A 23,593-nucleotide genomic window follows, 5' to 3' on the forward strand; every position below is an offset into this window, starting at 1 on the left:
TTAATAAGTTTTCAGTGATAATAAGTTTTAGCATCCAGTCCTTTGAAAAACGTCTTAACAGGGTTTTACTAATTACTAACAGGTTCTAGTCTGTAAATGCCACAAATTAATACTACATCATTATTTCACGTGGGCAGTTACAACTGTTATGATAATCACACCAGTTCACAAGTAATGACTTCAAGAAGTGGCCTATGCTATGTTGCCCCCAAAAATTTAATGTGGAAGATTTTCTGCAAGTGGTATCAAAATATTTGAAATTAGAAAATAGCGAGGGCCTAATCCCCACTAATTTAAAATTCTGATGATGAAATACTTGTTTTAGAATATTGGTGTAAGGTAAAATACCCAATTAAAAATAATTTACTATCAATTTGGAAATAAATCATGATTTGTTTACTATATATATACACATAGACACACACATACACATATACACACACACATACCTAAAAAAAACATTATTAACAAATTATAACAAATAAAATGTCCAACATAATTCAATACTTCCAACAACTTCTTTCCATGATTTTGATACTCCTACTATTCCTGAACAAGAAGTAAAATGGAGGTGAAATAATGCTGTTTTCAAGAGGAATCGCACTTAGTGGGTATGGCGGTAATGTTGAAGAGATGAAGACCTTATCTTTTATGTTTTATGGTTTACTTTTTTGTACAAACTCATGTATTTAACTCATAATTTTAAGGGTGCAAAAAATTGTAACAGTAATAGCCTTTTAATAAAGCTTGAATCAATGGAAAAAAAATTCCTTTCACAAGACAGGTGACTTTAAGAAACATTTAATACTCTACCCCTATCTAGCGAAACACACTGTGAAGGCCAGAGAACGCCCATGGTCTTGCCCATGCCCTTTGGTAATGCCTGAAGGAGCCATCCACAAAATTTTCAAATATCCAATTGTAAATTACACGAGCATCAACCAAATTTCAACTTATTGCATTTCACTATAAGTTTCAGCCTTTCAGATTTGAAGTTAAATGTTTCATTTTTAAGACGCAAAAAAATATGTGTATATAAAGACCTCCACACACGATCAGTCCGAACTGACATTTTGAACCTATCAGTCGGAACTGCCTGTCCGAGCAAAGATGGTGGACTGATCAGTCGGAACTGGTGTACAGACGAACTGATGGCTTTCCATCAAATCGGACTGTGGACTCAAGAGCCCTCAGTCCAAACTGAATGAGTGTGGGAACAGCGTCTCGCCAGTCCAAACTGTCAGTCTGAGCAATCAGTCCATCAGTTGAGTGTGAGAGGCAGACATCTTTGTTTATACTCTTTGGTGTTTCTTTTTTCCTTTGTCTAACTAAAAGTGCAAACTCCAACTGCAGCAATGCAAAGTTTCTCCCACATTCTACGATGAAACGATACATCCAACAGCAAACAGCAATCACGAGACTGATCACGTGTGAAAGGCTTCAGTTCAACCCAGCAGTCTGGACTGAGAGTTGGACTGATTGTGTGTGGGGGTCTTAATTAAGGATATGATTCTATTATTATATACATTACGTTTTCACTTGTTGAGCTTTCGCACAGTGAAAGAAAATAACACTTTTAAACTAGATTATTGATAAATTTAAATGTTTTTATTATGAAACATCAGAATTAGAAAATTAGCCCACAGAAGAATTTTTTTCTACTGTTTTACAATTTGTAGTTGTAGGATTGGCGAAGTCTCGTGACTTCCATGCCGTATAAATGTAGGTGATTTTCTTGCATCAGGGTCGTGCTGCGTCTTTGCACTCTTCGCGTGGTTAACAAAGGGACTAAGGGACTGGGGGAATGGGGGAAAAGGGGGAGGGCAGAGGGTGTTCACAGCCTGATGGGGACGCTGGTGTGCTGCTGTATCCAGCCGAGGAAGGCCGTGACGCGGGCGTAGCCGGACGGCGCGCCGCTGGTGCAGCCGGCCCTGGACACGAAGCTGACCACGCCGATCTGCGTGAAGGTGTTCTCGTACCGGACGACGAGCGGCCCGCCACTGTCGCCCTGTGCGACGAGTGTACAAGCAAACAGAGACTTCACTCCCGAGTTGAACATCATTCCTTATTTTTTTTCATTTTCCCTCTCTGAAATCGTTCACCAACAATTCTGACTACACAGCTTAAACCCAAAGAAATTTAGTTTTGTCCCCAGACCATATCAGGATCTAGGTTGTTACCTGAATTATTCAGGTCCAGGATCTAGGGCTTTATACGTTTTAACAAAAATATCTTTGAATTTGTATTTTCTTGTTTATATATTCATGAGATTTTTTTGGAGATTGGAGGTAATGTTCGTTGATTATCTAAATGAATTTTCGGATAAACTAGAGTTTCACAATACATAGCCATACATGAAATCGCGATATTAATTTACCTAAATGCCCATGTAATGTGTGAATTGCTTTATTGAAAGCGGTAGCTATAAATACCGCTAATACGCAAAAAGGAATGTACCCATTAACTAGTGCCTGCAAAAATGAACTGATACATTAAAACCCACTGTCAAATAGTTCTCTCTAATATATTTGACAATAGAGTTGGAGGGGAAGTATTTGATGGAAAATGGTTTTTTCTCTAAATCAAATATTTTTAGACAGATAACCTCAAACATGTTTTAATTAATGTCAAAATATAAAGTTTATTGTTGGTTGTAGTTATCTCAAACTTTTCAATTTTTTTCCTCTATTTTGAAATTTGAAATTAAATAATACATTACAGTGCTGGATGGAATTTTTTAACTTGTTATTATGTTTGCACATTTTTCAAATTTTTGAAAATAAATAAATTTTTAATCACAATAATATTTGTTACATAATGAACTAAATCTTCAGTGATTTATTAAAGTTAATGTTTAAACATAAAATGTGTTCACATACAACAATCATATTAATATTTTAGTTATTTACTTTTTTTTTTCAGCCTCTTCAATCTGCCATATGTGCTTTTCGCCATTTTAAAGAATAGTTGAGATGGAAACGGGGCTTCACTTCTGTTTTCGCTAGGAATTATTTTGAATGGCCAATTGCATCCAACATTCAACTTATTTTGTAACCCGTAACTATATATGCACAATATTTGATGGAATCTCAAATCATCCAACTTGTCAAACAAACATGGCTGCGCGTTTCCAGTAACGTCACAACCCTGTAACTTTATTCGACACATCAAATTGGAAGGTGTTGGAAGCGAAAATTTGACATGTAACTTAGGTTCACACCTCATAAATTCACCAATACTCCCCCAGGCAAATAATCCGTTAGGGTGTGGTCCTGGTTAGGAGAAAGATGGGTCTTTTACATGCCTGACACTGTTTGCCAGTGCCCAACATGGGTTCCGAGAACTGGGAAATAGATTTGCCATTTCCAATCGCAGCATGTTACTGGAGAGCGCCTGGCTAGGTCCAGTGGCGTAGCCAGGATTTGTGTATGGGGGGTGTTAAGAAGCATGGCCGCCCCGTATTAAAGCGGGGGGTCCGGGGGTTCTCCCTCGGGAAAATTTGGATTTTAAGGTGTAAAATAGTGCTATTTAAGCAGTTTTCGGTACTTAAATTTAAATATTGTAATGGTAAAAATTGTATTAATTTTAATATGAAATTTGTTTGAGTGATGAATAAGAAATTAATTAAAGATTTGGTGCTAAGGGGGGGGGGGGGTGTTTGAACCCCTAAAACCCCCCCCTGGCTACGCCCCTGGCTAGGTCGAGAGGTTGAGGAGACCCATCCCAACTTCGGCCCCACCGACCCGCCCCCAGCTCTGCCGAAAAAACCCCCAGACCACCAACAGAGCTAGCCCCCTCTGTGGAATCTGAGTAGCACCGACACGGAACCATACCTCTCACATCCCTGGGACCCCTCGGTCACCCAGTTGCTCGTGATCCAGCTGAGGCCTATCCAACCTCTACTAGCTCAGCAGGCTAATACCTGAGCTTAAGTAGCGAAAATTTGACAGTGTGGCAGGATCTTAAATGATAATGTTTTGGACACGACAGTGAGGGGGGAACTCACGGAACAAGTGCTCCTCCCGCCGTCGCCGTGAGCGCAGAGCGTGGAGTTGAGGATGCTCTCGCCGTAGAAGGTGGCGCACCTCTCGTTGCTGATGACTTCCAGGTCCACGTAGTTCAGTTCCTCGCTGATGCCTGGTATCGCTGTGATCAAGATATGCACACACAGAGTAAGTTTGAATTCCACCAACAACTTTGTGCTGCAAGCTCGAAAATTCATATGACACATGGCTTAAACAAAGTGTTTCCAGAGTCTGGCAAACACCTTTGAATTTGGACTGAACAATTTCTTTTTTATTTAAAAGAACAGAGAAGGTATTGAAGATGGAACAATAAGTGTTTCAAAAATGTTTGGGAAATGGAGATGTTTTCTTTGATTATTTCAATGAAATAATTTTATGAAGTGAAGAGTCTTGCAATGATTGTAAAACTTTGTTTAGGTAAATTTCATCCAAATGCTTAGCGTTCTATCATAAATACTTTCTCTGTTATTTGCAACAAACCAGTAATTCAGCTCCAACTTTAAAGGCGTATACCAGCCTTTTTTTTGGTGGGAACATAATGGATCTGACTACTTTTGAAAAATTAATGTTTGGTTTTTGGTAAAAGTATATTTCATATTGTTTGGGTAGTCATGATAATACATATGATTAATGACTTATCAGTGACAAAGTTTTCAAGCATATCGTAAAGAGTATTTGACAAATTATTTTTGACTATTTAAGACAACACACATTTATTTTACTATTTAAGGCCACACACATTTATTTTGGACAATTTAAAACAACATTGTGACGTCCCTCGGCTTCAGGTCCCCGTTTTCCCGTTGAAATAAATGTCCTGTTATGCCCGTACTGCCCTCGTCGGAGAGGTGTGGGTCCAGGCCAACGTGGCCGGGACCGGGAAAGGCGGGACCTGGAGGGAGAGTGAAGTGATTGCGAGGAATGTTGGTAGGTTGTCGCAAGCAGAACACGGCATTAACGAATTTCACGAGCCGTCTTTTATTAACGCTTATAAAGTCCTGCCGCAGCCTGGCGGAACCGTCGCGGAACAAGTGCCCTACCACGGCGACACGGACTCCCTGATGACGGGGCGGTTCTCAAATACGTTTCGGCGCGAATCGTAAAGTTTATTAATGCTAGGCTGACCCAGTGAGAAAGGGCCCGAAGACGGAACGCTGTACATACGCGGCCCGTTACGTAATGTTCCGTGGACGGCGAAAAGTTCAGAGACTCGTAGCACCACGTTCGCGTTGTAGAAACTGCCCGCTAGACACGTCTCCCGATGACTCGTAAGTTAACAATGCTAAGCTGATTCGCGGTGGCAGCTCAGCTGCCGTGACCGACTGCGGACTGAGCGAACGTTCAATCCCGAGCGCAACGTGCGCGGCTCGCGGAGCAACGAACACGTCTGTCTCCGCTCGAGACCAGGACGCGACTGCCTCTCCCCGCTCGCCCGCGGGCCGGCGCCCGCGGGTGGCGGGGAGGGAGGGGAAAATCGGCCGGCGTGGGAGAGAGCTCCGTCCCGCGGCGCGCCAGGCTGCAATTACATACTACGGCGAAACACTTCAGAAAAAGTTATTGAATTATTTACAAAGACATACACGAGACATTAATTACACAGCGAACTTGCACAATGAATAATAAATAAAATAAGTTAATTACACACATTCAAATCCCTTAATCGTTTACAAATATATACACACTGAAATAAAAGATAAAGTCACATAGAAAAACACTCGTTGGCATGCTAGGGCGCACGCGGGTGCGTCCCTGGCCGTCGCACACACTGGGGTTCACTGGGGGGGAAAATAGGCCCCCTCAGGCCCGCGTCGGTGGCCAGGTACGGCCTCTGTATCTGGGAGGGTACGACGACTGTCGTCATATGCCCCCCCTCTCCCGAGGCCGTCCTGGCCCCCGACGCCGACCTAGACCGGCAGCTGCGTCCGCGTCCGGCCACTTGTCTGGTCGTCGGAGCTCGTCACGTCATTCCGTCCGGGTCGGGCAAACTGGGGCAGGAGCTGCATCACGCTGCAGCGTAACCCCCCGTCGGTCGTTTGTCTTACGTCGCGGGGTTTGCGCTGACTCCCCCACTCGTAGTCCCGGAGGTAGTGGGGGGCCGTCTTCTCACGCGTGGACCGGCGCAACGCCGGTCCCCTCCCCGCGTGAGCGGTCATCCTCGGCTCCCCGGAAGGCAAGTCCAGGACCACCTGCTGGGCCCTGTCGACATCGCCCTCCCCACTGAGGAGCCGGACCGTTACCCCGTCTGTCACGTCCTTGCTCACGTCCGTCCCCGTCACCCGCCGTTCCCAGGAGTGGACGTACCTCCGTCCACGTCTCTGGGTAGGCTCCGGCAACGTCACCACTGGTTCACTCAGGTCGACCAGGTCGCCCTGAGCAGTGTTGTCATGTGTTACGTCCTCGATGAGCGGTCCATCAGTGTCGTTGGCGTAGGCGCTGACGTCATCAGGCGGGAGCACCCGGTCCACAAAGCGCTCCAGCTCTGCCATGCTTGCGCCACGCGGACCCCTTCCGCCCCTTCTGACGGGCGTCCGTTCCCCGCCCCCTCTTGCCAGTTGCCAACCACCGTTCCCCTTTTGCTGTCCCCCCGTAGGAGGCTGAGTCGGTGTCGTCGTGGGGGCCCGTCCATGTGTCGTGCCCCAGGTGTCGTCGTCCCAGTCAACGTTCCTGCCAACCCCCCGCAGTGACTTGGGGTGGGCGTGTCCTCGTCGACGTCCCTGATCCGGCTCCGGTGGCGTCACCACGGGGTCGCCGAGGTCGACCAGGACTCCTACTGCGACGTTGTCATCGGTCCTGTCCCGTGTGTCACCGTCCCCGTCAACGTCCTCGCCTGCCACTCGCCGTGACCCGGGGTAGGCGTGTCCCCGTCGACGTCCCTGATCCGGTTCCGGTGGCGTCACCACGGGGTCATCGAGGTCGACCAGGACTCCTACTGCGACGTTGTCATCGGTCCCGTCCCGTGTGTCGTCGTCCCTGTCAACGTCCCTGCCAACCCCCCGCAGTGACCTGGGGTGGGCGTGTCCCCGTCGACGTCCCAGGTCCGGCTCCGGCGGTACCACCACAGGGGCGCCGAGGTCGGCCAGTACACCTTCGGTGACGTCATCCTCGGCCTCGTCACCGTCCACTGGTCCGCTGTCGTCGTGGTCGTACTCGTCGTGCGGGTCGCCTATCAGTCGAATGTCGTCCCTGTGCACCTTAGTTGTCCGTCCGTCGGCGCGACGCACGAGGTACGAGGTGGTGCCCAGTCTGTCTACGATCTCCTGTGGCCCCGCCCACTTAGGAGCCAGACTGGCGCAAAAGCCCCGCTCGCCAGCCGACAGGTGATGACACTTAACAAACACCTGCTGGCCAGGCTCTAGTCGTGCTGGGGGCTGGTGCGTCTGCGGCGTACGTCTAGTCAGGTAGTCAGCTTGGCGACGTCGGGCGTCTTCGCGCAGATCGTCCGTGGTCATGTTGTGCAAGTCGGGGGTTGCGCGCGCTTCCCCGGGCAGGGCGAGGTTCCGGCCCTGCACCAGTTCAGCGGGGGAATGGCCCGTGACCGCGTTCGTCCGACGGCGCAGGCAAAACAGCAGCGTCGGCAGGTGCAGGTCCCACTTGGTGTGGTCCTCGTCCAACCGGATGCGCAGCTGAGTTTTAATGTCCTGATTCCGCCTTTCGGTCGGATTCGCGCGCGGATGGTAGGTGGGCGTCGTGTGATGCTCCACCCCCCAACCCGCGCAGGACACTCGCCAGCTTCTCCCCGTGAACTGCACCCCGTTGTCCGTCAGCAGGACCGCGGGGTACCCGTATCGCGGGAAGAACTCGCGCTCGAGCAGGGCAATCACGGTGCCGGCCTTCACGTTTGGTACTGCGAACGCCTCCGCCCAGCGGGTGAAGACATCCGTGACCACAACAATGAATCGCCGACCACGGGACGTGCGAGGATACGGCCCCATAATATCCACCGCCACAGTGTGGAAGGGATTCCGGGGCCGTCGTGGGACCTGCTGCTCCTTGCCGTCGGGTCGCCTGGACTTCCGCTCCTGGCAACGCAGGCAGGCCCGCACGTAGCGTCTTACTTCTGCCGCGTCGCCAGGCCAGCGGAACGTCCGTCTGACCTCACGCAGCGTCTGCTCCGCGCCCGGGTGTCCCGCCAGGGGGTGGTCATGCAGGTAGCTCAGGACCCAGCGCCTGGCCTCGGGCGGCACGTGGGTCCGCCACCCGCTCGACCTGTGAGCCCCCCTGGTCTGGAGCACCCTGTTCAGGCTCCGGCAGCCCGGTATCACCCCCTCCCCACACTCTGTCAGTCGGGTCCGGGTGTCGGGGTCCCGGAGTTGCGCCGCGTGGACCCACGCCAGCAGGTCAGTCATAGTCTCGGGTCGCGCGTCAGGTGCAGGAGCAGTGGGGCTTGTCAGCGCGTACAACGCGCACGGTCGCGGCACCGAGTCCTCTACCCCGCGCTCACGCTCAGGGAGGAGCACTTCCTCCCAGCCCTGGTCGTCGTGGAACTCATTCTCAGGGTCCGGATTCCGGGACAACTCGTCGGCCAACTGATTTTCACGTCCAGGAATGTGCTCGACCGTGAACGAGAATTCCTGGATCAGCATGGCCCACCGAGTGAACTTAGACTTCCGGCCCTGAGCGGAGTCCAACCAGCGGAGGCATTGGCTGTCGGTTCTCAGCGTGAATGAGCGGCCCTCGACGTGGTGACGGTACCTCTGTAGGGCCCAGACCACCGCAAGGCACTCTTGCTCATTCACGTGATACTTCCGCTCAGCCTGCCCAAACTTGGCGCTGGCGTACTCGATCACGCGCCTCTCGCCCCGGTCATCCATCTGGTACAACACCGCCCCCATCCCCTCCTGACTCGCATCCGTCTGGATGAAGATGGGGCGGCTGGGCACCAGGCGTGAGAGCGTGTGACAGTTCCTGAACCGGCGCTTCACCTGTCGCAAGGCCTCGTCCGCGGCGGGGGTCCACCGGAACTTAGTCTTCGGCGACAGTAGGTCCGTCATCGGGGCCGTCACCGTGGCGAAGTCGGGGACGAAGGACCGCAGCCAGTTGAGCAGCCCCAGCAACTTCTGGAGCTGCTTCCTGGTCTTCGGTGCCCCCTTTCCCTCTATTAGCTCCAACTGCTCAGGTCGGGGGCGGCACCCCTCCGCCGTCACTATGTGTCCTAGGAACTCTATTTCCGTGGCCCCAATGTGGCATTTCTTTGGGGCGCACGTCAGTCCGTGTCTGGCCATACGTTCTAGCACCAATGCCAGATGGTGCGCGTGTTCCTCCCACGTCCTGGACCAGATGATAACGTCGTCCAGATAGGCACTGGCGAACTCACCAATGTACCCATCCAGAACACGTACCATCAGGGCCTGGAACGTGGCAGGGGCGTCCATGAGACCAAACGGCATGGCGCAGAACTGGTAACGTCGACCGTCTGGTGCCGTAAATGCCGTCTTAGGGCGGTCCTCCAGACATACCGGCACCTGCCAGTAGCCTGATTTTAAGTCTAGTGTCGTGAAAATAGTGGCGTCCCCCAGTCCTGCCAGTGCGTCTGTGATATTGATCTGCGGGGGCGGGGCGGGAATGGTCAGTTTGTTTATCGCCTTGAAATTTACGCAAAAGCGTAGACTTCCGTCTTTCTTGGTGGCCAGCACCACCCGTGAGTTATACGGGGAGGTGCTGGGTTCCACTACCCCGTCACGTAACATCTCGTCAATTTGAGTCTGTATGGCCTCCCGTTCCCGGATGCCAAATCCGTATACCTTCTCAAAGGGAGGGCGGTGCGGTACCATCGGTATCCGGTGCTCCGTCACGTTTGTCCGTCGTAGCCGGTCCGCGGCCGCAAATACCTGTGCCTGAGAGGTGAGGACATGGTTGATGACATCGACGTACTCCTCTGGAACACCGTGCTGAAGGTCTTCTAGGCGAATGACTGACTGAGGGGGACTGGGGGGAACCTGGTGCACGCCGTACACCGTCCAGCGCCCCTGGGTGCCGAAGTGCATCCGGCCAGCTCGTACTTCCACGGTGGCGTCGACCTCGTGCAGCCATGGGACCCCCAGAATCAGCCCCTCGCGGAGCTCGGGGACCACCCAGGCCTCGACGTGGCTAACGTGACCAACGATGCTCATTGTTACCTGAGTGATGCCCCCTGCTGCAACGACGGCATCCCTGGTGGCCAGCTGCACCAGCTCCCTCCGCGGTGTCACTGCCTCCGCTCCCACCAGGTGGGCCGCGATGTAGGTTCGGCTGGCGGCGGTGTCCACCAGGGCCAGCATCTCCCGCCCGTTAGCGCGGACAGGAATTCGCAGCAGCTCCGGCTCCTCGGGGCCGACCTGCCCCAGCTGTGCAGTCGTCTGTCCCCCACCGCCCCCGGCCACCTGGCCGTCCGGGCGTGGGGAACTCGCTGCGAGGTCCGCGGCTCGCTCCGGCGCCGACGTGTTGACGTTCCGGTGGTCCACCTCGTCGACGACAGGTCGACGAGGCGGCTGGTCCGGCCCTGGTACACCCGGCCTCAGGGCCGCGGTGGTGGCGCCGGCAGTCAGCTGTCCCTGCCCGGAGATGGCCGGCGGGACGCCTGCGCTGATGCTCTGATTGTCCACCCCGTCGACGGCGTGTCGACGAGGCGGCTGGTCCGGCCCTGGTATAACCGGCCTCAGGGCCGCGGTGGTGGCGCCGGCAGTCAGCTGTCCCTGCACGGAGATGGCCGGCGGGATGCCTGCGCTGACGCTCTGGTTGTCCACCCCGTCGACGGCGTGTCGACGAGGCGGCTGGTCCGGCCCTGGTATACCCGGCCTCAGGGCCGCGGTGGTGGCGCCGGCAGTCAGCTGTCCCCGCAGTTGCCTCGGCATGGGGACAGCTGATGAGGAGTAGTCCCGTTGTCCCCTGCTTCCCGGCGGCATACAGGACGTTAGTGCGGTAGGCGCCGGTGGTGGTCGACGTGTTCTGTCAGTTACTGGGACTGCCGGTGGCTGGCGGGCCGGGGAGCGGCACCCAGTTGTCCCTCCGCCCCCGGTCCTGCGTTTCCCGCCTGCGACGTGTTGCCTTCGCGCGCCTCCTCCCACGCGGCTCTGGTGGGGCAGAGGCGATGCCAATGGTACGCGTCCGGGCAAAAACGGCATCGCGGCGGACGTTCGTCCCTCTCTCTCGTATCTGTCCGCTCGTGACGTCCTCCTCCTGTCGCAGCTGGTTCCGGGCGTTCCCTGGTGCCACCGCGGTCTGTTGTCCTGCGCGGTCCCGCGCCGCCGGCGTAGCTCACCACGGTCAAGTCACTGTCCGTGACCTCTGTGACGGTGACCCCTCGCGGCCCCGAGCGAGCACGGGGAGCTCTCGCGCCCCTGAGTGCCGTCCTCCACTGCGACATGTCACGTTCGATCACGCGGGCGAGGGCCACGAACTCCTCCGTGTCACGACCAGCAGCCGTCCTCATGAAGGGGCGAAACTCTGGCAGCAATTGTTCGACAATGGTTGGCAACGCCGCACTCACGTCCCCACTTGTCCCCAATCGGCGGAACATGCGTAACTTCTCGTAAATGAACTGCTCTGCACTCTCGTCCTCCTCCTGGTTTCGGCAATAAAATGTCCGCAAACACATTGCCCGCGCCTGATCGTTATCAAACCTAGTTTTGACTTGGCGCACAAAATGTCCCCACTCGGTATCAAAACTCCCGGCCATTGACCACCAGTTCCTTGCCTCGCCGCGGAGCTGTCCCGCCACTCGCGGCGTCCACTCCGCCCGTCGCACTTCGTACAGTTTTAGGAGGTGTTCACACTCCCGCAAAAACTCCCGCGGGTCCTCGTTGTCTCTCCCCGCAAACTCTGGCAACTCAAACTGCGTGCTCACGTACCGCACTACCGGCCCATCTGCGTCCGCGTGCCCGTCCCCCTGTTCCCGTTTACTGTCCTCAACTGTGCTGTCCGTGCTGTTTGCGCCCTCGGCCGCGCCGCCGGACCCGCAAACCTCGTTTTTTACGTCCATTTTCGCGGAGTCTCCCTCCTCACACAAGTCCGTTTCGAAACTGATTAGCTCGTATCTTTCTTGTCCCGCCTGTTTCCACGCCATCCTGTCCTCCTGTGCTACTGATCCGCGGATCGTGAACACAATCTCCCCCAGTAATACAATACGATCCTCCCCAGCGCGTTATCTTCAGTCCGGGATACCGCTGCACCGCCGTCTTGTATTTCTGTCCCCCACGACGCGCTATCTCTCGCCGAAACGTCTCGTGTTCGCGCCGTTCCCGCGCTGCGTTATCTCCCGCCGGCGCGCCGGCGCGACGTCTCGAATTCGAGCCGCTCCCACGCCGCGCAGCCGCACCTGCTTCCGTTCTGTCCTGCACCTGCGCGCTTGCGTGCGCTTGCGTGCGCTTGCGTGCGCTTGCGTATGCTTACGGCCACACTAGTTGGGCGCCAAATGACGTCCCTCGGCTTCAGGTCCCCGTTTTCCCGTTGAAATAAATGTCCTGTTATGCCCGTACTGCCCTCGTCGGAGAGGTGTGGGTCCAGGCCAACGTGGCCGGGACCGGGAAAGGCGGGACCTGGAGGGAGAGTGAAGTGATTGCGAGGAATGTTGGTAGGTTGTCGCAAGCAGAACACGGCATTAACGAATTTCACGAGCCGTCTTTTATTAACGCTTATAAAGTCCTGCCGCAGCCTGGCGGAACCGTCGCGGAACAAGTGCCCTACCACGGCGACACGGACTCCCTGATGACGGGGCGGTTCTCAAATACGTTTCGGCGCGAATCGTAAAGTTTATTAATGCTAGGCTGACCCAGTGAGAAAGGGCCCGAAGACGGAACGCTGTACATACGCGGCCCGTTACGTAATGTTCCGTGGACGGCGAAAAGTTCAGAGACTCGTAGCACCACGTTCGCGTTGTAGAAACTGCCCGCTAGACACGTCTCCCGATGACTCGTAAGTTAACAATGCTAAGCTGATTCGCGGTGGCAGCTCAGCTGCCGTGACCGACTGCGGACTGAGCGAACGTTCAATCCCGAGCGCAACGTGCGCGGCTCGCGGAGCAACGAACACGTCTGTCTCCGCTCGAGACCAGGACGCGACTGCCTCTCCCCGCTCGCCCGCGGGCCGGCGCCCGCGGGTGGCGGGGAGGGAGGGGAAAATCGGCCGGCGTGGGAGAGAGCTCCGTCCCGCGGCGCGCCAGGCTGCAATTACATACTACGGCGAAACACTTCAGAAAAAGTTATTGAATTATTTACAAAGACATACACGAGACATTAATTACACAGCGAACTTGCACAATGAATAATAAATAAAATAAGTTAATTACACACATTCAAATCCCTTAATCGTTTACAAATATATACACACTGAAATAAAAGATAAAGTCACATAGAAAAACACTCGTTGGCATGCTAGGGCGCACGCGGGTGCGTCCCTGGCCGTCGCACACACTGGGGTTCACTGGGGGGGAAAATAGGCCCCCTCAGGCCCGCGTCGGTGGCCAGGTACGGCCTCTGTATCTGGGAGGGTACGACGACTGTCGTCAATTGTTTTTACTATTTAATAGAACACATATTTTTTTTTACCTTTTAAGTCAACATATTTTTATTTTTGACTATTTAAGACATGTTAATAATTTTTTATTATTTGAGACAATACATACCTATTTATTTTTGACTGTTAGAGACTGTCTATTTATTTTGGATCATTTAGTAGAACATTTATTTTTAACTATTTAAGACAGCACATTTTGTTTTTTGACTATTTAAGACAATATATATTTGTTTTGGTATATTTAAGACAATTTTATTTTTCTACTATTAAATTTTTGTCTTTTTAATACATTATTATATTTATTTTTGACTATTAAGAAACAGATAATTTTTTTTATTATTTTCGGCAACATGTTTATTTTTGACTATTAAAGACAACCCATAGTCTTTTTGACTTTTTTTATTATTATTTAAGACAACTTATATCTATATTTGACTATTTAAGTCAACACATGTTGACAACTTTGCCTTATCCGGGACTCGAAACCCGGAACCCCTAAAAACAAAACCCGAGATGCCGTCAACTGCGCTACCATTTAATATATATAATATTATATTCAATGGGGCTACGGAGGTTGGCACTACTAACCACCATGGCCTCTTCGCGGGTTAATAATCATGTCATCATTTAAATAATTCAGCTGCAACAGTATGTCAAAACTAAGCACAGTAATTTATCAAGGAGATGCAAATTTTTTAATGTTGTGTTACTTACTGTCTGAGGTTCTGCCCCATCCACTCACTTGAACAGATTGAGAAGTGAAGCTCTCAGAGATATGGGAGAAACTGGGAAGGTTCACAAACCCCACAAAAGCTGCAAAGGAAATTTCAAGCACATTAAGTTGGTGACACTTTTTTTTTTCAAACAAGAGAAATACTACTACTTATTTATCACGCTATTGTTCTACACTGCCAGCTAGTCAAGTTGGGAAGCCTTATTTTCACAGACGAGAGAGCCAAACGCCCAATCGTGCATCTTCGGTTTTTTTTTTGTTCATTGTAAATGTTGTTGATAAAAGGATACTAATGGTCAATTAGGTTAGGTTAGCTACATTATAAATACTTAAAAACATTATGGACGGTTGATTTGGTTAGGATAGCTACATTAAAGATACGGAAAAAAAAAAAGCGAGCATAAACTTCGGGGAACTTCGGGTTTTGGCTCTCTCATCTGAGAAAATAAGGCTTCCCAGTCAAGTTCCTTTAACTTAATCTAATGATTTCTGTTAAGTAAGCAGTTTTATTTTAGTTATATTGGTGTATAATAATGTACTGAAATATACAAATATTAAGAATATATATATATATATATCTTCTTTATATATATATTTCTTGTGTGCGTGTGTATGTCCTAGATAGCTGGACCGATTTTGATAAAATTTTTTGTGTGAGTTCACGGGGATTCGAGGATGGTTTAGATTCACAATTGGATATTTTATCTCGATTCTGAGTTAAGAAAAAACTAAAAAAACACGCTTTAAAAGCAAAAAAACTATTAGCCTCCATGGCAACGGGCTTTTGCATTGTTGTTGCCTTCTGCGTAACCATGGGAAAGGTTTTTGGTAACGGCAGTGGCGTGCCCAAGAGGAGGGGTATGTATAATGAGAAGATACAAAATGTCCAGCGTAGAAATACTTACCGCCATATCCATATCTCACAAAAAGTACATTTGGGCAGGACAATGTCTGTCGGGTCCGTTAGAAAGATATATATATATATATATATATATATATATATATATGTAGAAAGATATATAGAGAGATAGAGATATAAATAGAAAGAGAGAGTTATAGAGATATACATAGAGAGATAAAGAGAGATGCTTAGTATACGTTTAAAAAATTAAAAGATTGATTGAGGCATTGCAACGCATGCCGGGCATTATCTAGTATATATATATATATATATATATATATATATATATATATATATAAAATTTTATAATACATATATTACATAGGTAGGGTAAATCATTTTCAACAGTGAAGTGTTTTCAGAATTACTCTATAGAGTATATTTCCTAAAATGCCAATATCTATAATGTAAAATGTGGTCTAGTTGGGCGCCGTGAAAACTCTATAAAGTACTAGTGCTGTGATTGTGTATGTAGCACAACTACTAACCTCTACAGAATATTAACTAAAATATGTCTTGTTATGTTGATAGTGAAAATAAATTATTCTCAAGTTGTATGTACTGGTGTAGTTTGACTCAGTGTGAATACCAAACAATAAAATGTCGTATAATTCCTTAGCAGTATGTCTCCTTCTCTTTGGTGTAAGTATTCTGACCTTAAAATCAACAAATATAAGTAGTGTGTTTAAAAGCATTAACTTCTCTATGACTGCTGATCTCAGTGTAATAAAAACTAATTATTCTTTCAAGACAATCCAAGCTAAATATTTCTGTCTATCTGGTTTAACATACACATGATATGTAAGTATGGTTATCAATCGGAAAAATAAAATATAATGAAAATTTAACTTTTTACTAGGGTCAAAATCATGGTTGTATGGGTGACAATACTCTTTTGCAACATATCCAACTGTAACATGAAAAGTGACAGAGTCAATGATTAGCAAGCAACATACAAATACCTTTGAGACAATTATTCATGTTTAAATAGGTTTTTCATTAAACAAACTTTCAATATCCGTTATACTTAAATGTCTTTCAGAACTAATTACGTTTTACGTAATTGTATCACTGAATAATAGTTTGGTTATCAGTCAATATTTTAAATATTATTGAAACACATTTTAACTGGCAAATTAGTCTTTTCTTTGTTTTTACTAGCTCAGTCTCTTTCGGTAGATCAAACTGTCTCAAGACTTCTGGACCTGGGACTATTCTTTAAACATTCAAGACAATTAATGACTTTAACAGATTTTAACTTTGATATCGTACATATTACTGATCAAAGTCAGTTAACCAGGTCCAGTATGTACAAGCTACAAGTCTTTACGTAGTTAAGTAGTATTAAGTTGTTTTAGCGAGTTTCAAATTAGGTCTTGATCGTAAACATCATAGTTTAAGATATCTTGCCATTAAAATAGGACAGGTAACTTCTCGCTGTTCTTGTTAATTCGGGGATGGGGCAAACAAACCTCGTCGCGTCGTTACAATACCAAGAGGCTGTGGAAAACCTCTCCGAACCCCTGTCTCTCCTCCGATGTTGCTGGTTAGATCTCACTCTCCTCCGATGTCGCTGGTTGGGTCTCCGTCTCGATGCACCTCCTCTCTTGCTGCTGGTACTCCAGCAGGACTGGCGTAGGTCACCTGGAGTCGTCTAGAAGGATGATGTCCTCCGGTACACCGTCTACGATGCCGTCTACCGCTGTCGAACTACTTCCATCTCGAAGATTGATAGTCCTTTTCTTCTTTTCTTCTTAATTCGTCGTTGATCCAGTTATATTAATGCTGTTAGTCAAAACTTATCGTCGTCGTCGATTCTTTAGTAGAGCTTCGAACATCGGTAACTACCTCTTCTTCATTGTGTAGTTCCGGTATTTATTATAAAATCATCAATTTCACGTAGATTCTAGCTATTCAGTCGTCGTACCAATGTTTTACGTGATATTCTTACATTCATTTATGACTAAATCACGGAGCTCTTTCTCTCTAATCCTTCTCCCATGATAGTAGAACAGAAACTCAAGTTCCAATTTGTTTCAAACAGTCAAAGCTTTCTCTATTGAACACTCTCCGAAATCACACTGGAAATACTAAATTCTTTAAATAAAATATATGCGCAGTCGAGCGTCCAATCACATATACTCTTTCCTCAGTAATGACCCAAAAACAATATTAAAAGGTGTAAGCTCATTTCCTATTCGTCGCCGTTTAACAAATGTTTGCAAAGACATTTCATAAAATTATTACTTAGATAAAACATGAAAATACTTAAAGAGTAAAACCAAATTGACCTGACCATAGAGATACAATACTGGTAAATATAATTCATAACAGGACTAAGACAAAGTCATAGAGGTAAGAAGTAAAATAATAAACATAAAATTCATTTCTATTGAGGGCTTCTCAAATACCTCTATAACAGACGTGTAAAAAAGTAACGACCGACTCACAGCCGACAGCGACCCTGAAGACGATGCGGATGAGCGCCACGTCGTTGGCCAGGAACACGGGGTCGTTGTAGCCCTCGTGCTCGATGATGGTGCGCGACACGGGCGTCAGCTTGCCCGGCTCCGCGGCGTACAGGTTCTGGCTGCCGATGTAGGCCGTCGCCGTGGTCGTCCTGCGTGCGAACCACACCGACCTGCCCAGCTGCCGGCACACGGCGGGGACGGAATACGTGGTTTTCAAAACTCACACTACCATTGGCACCAACACACTACGTATGGGCCTGCAGAAGTTACAGTAGGAGACGCAGCACCGTTCACATCTTGCATCATCCTGTTACGTATGTAACGTATTGTATAAAAATGTGAGGGCATGGTTCACGATTTTTGCGAATCGGCGTGTTATTTTATCAAAATCTGGGCCAGCAAGACTTAAGTTATAGATATATCGAATAATATATATTATAGAGGAAAGTCTAATCTATTTTTAGAGATATTTAACACCATACAATTTTTTTGCAAAAAAAAGTATATACTTATATTTATTTCTAACATATCTTCAGAAACTCGGGCACTGACCAGTATAGTTACAATAAAAATTTAATTTTGAAATATTTGAAATGAAAAATTGATTAGTGAATATATTGGGTTTTAAGAGGTTTTTTTATGGATAAATTTGGATAATTCTGTGTCTTACTTAACGGAATAATGTCATATCTTACTTTTGGTGCGACAAAAATTTAAATCGGAGCATAGACGTGCTAAATAAACGAAAACAAACGGTTCACTACAAAGTTAACGGATAGTTGTCAGTAGCGCCAACAGAGCGCAGTGCAATGCTCGCTCGTCGCATCGCCCGCTGGCGCGCGCCAGTGCAGCGTTGCCATGCTGTCGATATTTCGTATTTTTGAAATCCCTCCAAGTGACGACACAGTGCGTGCAATTTGTTAGCTTTTCGCGCAGTCGTAAGCTGAATAATAATAAAAAAATCTTTGCCAATGTCTTTATATTGGAGCAGACAGAAAACGAATTACATTTCTGCAAATTTATCGATAACAGAAAACAAACCAAATGCATAAGAAACTGAACTACAGGAAATTTCATCACAATGTGTTCTTCTATTGAATTTAATCGGACTTAATTAATTTTATAACGGCACACTTGCATTAATTAGCGTTATTGAATTTTATTGGTAAAAATCTATTGCAAAGCTACCTTCTGTATGGTTATGACATACAGACGAATAAATAGATATAAGAAAATTGGGTTCGCTGCAAAGCGTCTATTTGTAAGATAATTAAAACAAATATATACCACGCATTGTTTAGCGAGGCCTATAATTGATAAGTATAAAAGTCTTTGCTCATGTTGAAATACATATAATATTTTATTTATATCTAGATGTTATACTGGCGCGCACGCACACACACACACACATATAAATTCCGATTACAGTTGGAATATCATTTATTAAATATTAAAGAGTAGTTGAGATAAACTACTACTTTGCGGAACACCTAATATTATGAAATTGCATTTGCAAATTTGACTGCTGCAAAGCGTTTATTTGTAAGATAATTTATTTATATATATATATATATATATATATATATATATATATATCGTCTTTAACACACACAGTAATACAATCTTCCTGATTGAAAACTACGTGTTTTTCAGAAATAATATTTTTAGAAATAGAATTTATGTGCCTATAAATATTTTTTTTTCGTCAAACACGTCTAAAAGTAATACATAACAGAGGTATTGGCCAATTGTTTGTGACTAAAATTTAACTGTCAATAATACTTCAAGAAAATATATACCGATAAATGGTTGAACACTCAACACCACTTAATTCAAATATTTGTTTGTAACACGGTGGATTGATAGTACTACAGTTATTAAAAACTAAAATGCTACACAACTAAAAAAAAAAAACATTTTTTTTTTTTTTTTGCAAAACTCCGTTCCCCCGGAGAAACCCCCGGAATGGCTACAGCAACACAAATGGGGAGCCCGTTTCTTTTCTTGGGCTCCCCATTTGGAAGCCACCTGGAAGGTTTTTTTCTGTTCCACCCATCGTTTCTTAAGTAGCCTGACTTGATACAAGGGATTGTATTCCTACCAGAGAAAATGCCACCATTTTGTCTGGGCAATCCGCCTTGGAGGAGCCGGGGCGCGAACCCAGGTTCTACAAGTCACAAGGCAGGCGCTCTACCCCAGAACCAGAGTGGTAGAGCGGATACTTGCAGTCTTCTTAACACTGACATGATGTTATTCTACGAGTTTACTGTAGTTTCGTGTGTCATTAACACGTGCAGTACATGCAGTAACATCTAACCTCGGTGACGAACATATTTATGTGTTCTTATGTTGTTCGTTCAGCATGAATTATGTAATTTCATAACAGTGAAATATAATTTGTATAATTAGTCAGACAATTTTTTAGTTGATTTCCTGCAAACAAAGTTACAGTCCCGCTGTGCAATAATTATATAGAAATATAGACTCGTAAAAACATATGCAAGAGCTTGCACTGTCGATGGTAAAGTTATTTTGAAATAAATGTTAGATATTAGAAGATTGTGTTTAGTTAAAATATGTGTGTGCTTACAAGCATTGTATATTATTTTTTTTGTTTTAAAAGCCACAGAAAAGTTAACCTTGTTATTTCACTTATGGCTTTTTTTTTTGTTTTACCGTGCTTAATATGCGCAGCTAATACTGGAAAGCTATTCAAACAACTGTTTGCAAATAGGCATTTTCAAAATCTTAAATTAAGTACTAAATCAATGATAGTGTTGGAGATATCAAATTAAAAGATACATTTCATACTGACATCGCCGGAATTTTAGGTAATGATAGTACTGACATTAAATCGACCAGTTTCTGAAAACTAAGAATTTAGATGACACTAGTTTTGCGAGATTTGCTTACTTATTGAGAAATATTCACATTATTTAAATACAACTATATTTTATTGGAACTTACAGTACTCCTGAGTACAGAATACTTGGTAATAGCTTACATCAGGGTTAAGCAGGAGCATAAATGTTTTATTTCATACAATGAAACCCTCAGAAACTTAATTAAATCATCGGGATTATTAAACATGAACTTCTTTGATTACACAACTACCGAAAGTTTTATATTTAATATTTGTGCACAATGCAGTGTCATCGCTATTTAATTATTTGTAATTTTATTTGTAACAAAATTGGAATTCGGTGTTTTTATTTTGGATGTGTAATATTTCTACGTGTAATAGTAGACATAAAACATGTATTATGTTTTAACTGTTAAAGTATGAAATGTTTATTTAATGGTTATGTATGTTTATTTTCGTCCAAAAAAAATCCTACAAGAGATTTCACTTTCCTTGTATTTTTGTTGTTGTAAATTATTATGTTCGAACCTTTCCTTCAGTTCAACAACTTAAGTAAATACAATAATTTCGTTAGGAAATTAAATTCTCCATGCATACTACACTTGATATTTTGAGATTATTACGAAATCTACACTAATATTATAAAGAGGAAAGATTTGTATTTTTGTGTGTATGCTTGTAATGAATAAACTCAAAAACTACTGTGCCTATTTCAAAAATGTTTTCACCATTAGAAAGCTACATTCACCCTGAGTAACATAGGCTATATGTATTGCTAGAAAAGATAAGGAATCCTTACTAAAACTTTAGTAACGTAACCCAAGGTGTAAAATTTTACATAGCCCCCCAAGTATTGTTGGACAATAAATTAAGCTCATACTGTTAACAGTCTAGAAATTCTTATAGAAAAAATCTATCCCGACATCGAAAATCTCACAGAAAGAAATTTCAATTGGCTTTGTTCGAGGGCGATAGTGTCACAGAAAACGACTCAGTAAATGAGATCAATAGAATGATTATGGAAAAAGTACCGGGTGATTTTAAATGTTACAAATCTATTGACACCGTGTGCAACATCGAATATACAGTGCACCCACAATAATTTTTAAATTCCCTTAATCCTGCTGGCTTGCCACTCCACGAACTAAAATTAAAAGGAGGTACTCCCATTATGCTATTAAGAAATTTAAGCCCTCCCAGTATTTGTAATGGCACAAGACTGATAAAGGAATTACGAGACAATGTGATTGTAGCAACAATCATCACTGGGCCCGCGGCCGGACAGCTCGCTCACATTCCGCGAATCCCGATGATTCAAACAGATTTGCCTATATCCTTTAAAAGGTTACAGTTTCCTGTGAAGATATCGTTTGCCCTTACGATAAATAAATACCAGGGACAAACTTTTTCGATTGTTGGCATCGACCTAAAAAAAAGAGTGCTTCTCTCATGGGCAATTATATGTTGCCCTTCCTCGAGTAGGATCTCCTGAAAATCAATATGTTTTGTTATCACCTAAAAAATACCACTGCCAACATAGTGTACAGTGAAGCTTTAAGGTAAAAGTTTTTGTCCCTAATTTTGTAATCAAGAAAAAAAAATTCAAGATATTTTATCTAAGAATATATATATAACAATTAACGGAAAATATACACAAAAAAAACCCTGAAAGTAGCTATACATTTTTGTATTTCGAACATAAAAATTCCACAAATAAAGAGAAATAGGGGCCACCAAATAAACACGTAAATAATTTTTTGCGCATCACATAACGTATGACTATGAGGACAAACGATTATGTATGCCTACGTGGTATAAACTGTCGTTTCGTGACCTCGGCAAATAACGCGTGTGAACATGTGACATCAATGTCTGAGCGTCTACTGCATTTTCCATTTTTTTAAAATCTTTACCATCAGCCACGTGGTATCAGGAGGAAAGGTAGGTACTGATTGTTCCAGTGCAAATATAAACCTATATAAAAAAAAATATATATTCCTGTCCACTCGGCCTACAGGATAAGGTATCATTAGAATTTCATTTATATTTCTGTATGTCGGAATACATTTATACCAGTCTGGTCATCCCTTGCAGTAAGTTTCTAAAGTCAGGATGATGATGGCGACTGCGAGCTCAACCGAAACGTCGGTGAAATCTTGGAATTGGCTGCAACCCAGACGACGACCGTGACAGCCTGCGATATTCGTTAATGTGTAACAACTTAGCTCTCGGTGTACAGCAGTTGGTAGGAATTATTTCGTGATTGGAACGGAAGTCGAATGAACGGAAACGCGTAACCACGGTGCTTCGTTTGCCTGGAAGTCAATCTGGAAAAGATGAATGACCCCCGATATTCATTCGTGTATGTATATTCCCCCCCCCCCCCCCTCCTCCTCCAGCTATTGGGAAAGTGTGTGTTTATTGTTTTCGTGTGTCGCGATTAATTTATTATTGCGCGTAGAAGTGTTTTAACTCGTGCGATGTTACCAACATTGCTGTTTTGTTTGTATTACCATTGAATATATATAACTTATAGAAGTCGCGAGGGGATAGGATTTATTATTCCAATTTTCGGATCCAAAACTGAGGTAGTTGTTAGCTCCGCCGCTAGACAGCTCTTCTTTCCACAAGAGGGTACTCGTAGTTACCAGCTTCCACGCCAGAGCGCTGTAGCGTCGCTTTTTTCAAGGTCGTGCGCGTAAATCTCTGTTTCACTCTATCGAGAGGCGGTGCCTTTTGTTGAAATCCGAGCGCTTAGATATCGGCGGGCGCAACTGAATTGGAGGAGTACGGCCACCGAAAAAAAAAAAAAAAAAAAAAAGTGCGGTTAAAAGATGCCAACATCAAAAATTAAGTTTTAATAATAAGAAAACTACAGAAATTTCTTAAAGCGTATCAGATTGGAATGTACAGTATAGTGTACATTCCCACTGACATTCGTAGTTCAGAATTTATAAAATGTTGTGTTAACGGAGTGGCGCATTGAGTAAAATGGCAAAACATAATTTGGAATAATTCTTGACAACGTTGAATGATTTTGGTAGCTATGAAACAACTATGGCTGCGATGACTGTTCAAACGCGTGCACGTGTTGTTATTAGTAACAGAAAC

At 45.7% G+C, this 23,593-nt stretch overlaps 2 protein-coding genes across 2 annotated transcripts in view; one reads left to right on the forward strand and one right to left on the reverse strand.

Annotated features, from left to right (window-relative positions):
- Nucleotides 1-1,586: 1,586 nt before the first annotated feature.
- The window catches only part of LOC134537762 (brachyurin-like), a 31,076-nt gene continuing 9,069 nt past the window's right edge, over nt 1,587-23,593 (reverse strand). The window contains exons 4-7 of the mRNA XM_063378539.1: nt 17,599-17,768; nt 14,229-14,327; nt 4,007-4,146; nt 1,587-2,008 (exon numbers count right to left, since the gene is read on the reverse strand). Of these exons, the coding sequence (XP_063234609.1) occupies nt 1,835-2,008; nt 4,007-4,146; nt 14,229-14,327; nt 17,599-17,768 (583 nt within the window). The 3' untranslated portion in view covers nt 1,587-1,834. The remainder of the gene's footprint in view (nt 2,009-4,006; nt 4,147-14,228; nt 14,328-17,598; nt 17,769-23,593) is intronic.
- Nucleotides 17,791-23,593, forward strand: part of LOC134537764 (brachyurin-like) — a 37,088-nt gene continuing 31,285 nt past the window's right edge. The window contains exon 1 of the mRNA XM_063378542.1: nt 17,791-17,933. The gene's annotated coding sequence lies outside the window, so the exon portion shown is untranslated. The remainder of the gene's footprint in view (nt 17,934-23,593) is intronic.

Source organism: Bacillus rossius, chromosome 12 (genome assembly GCF_032445375.1).
Source record: "Bacillus rossius redtenbacheri isolate Brsri chromosome 12, Brsri_v3, whole genome shotgun sequence".
Classification (NCBI taxonomy): domain Eukaryota; kingdom Metazoa; phylum Arthropoda; class Insecta; order Phasmatodea; family Bacillidae; genus Bacillus; species Bacillus rossius.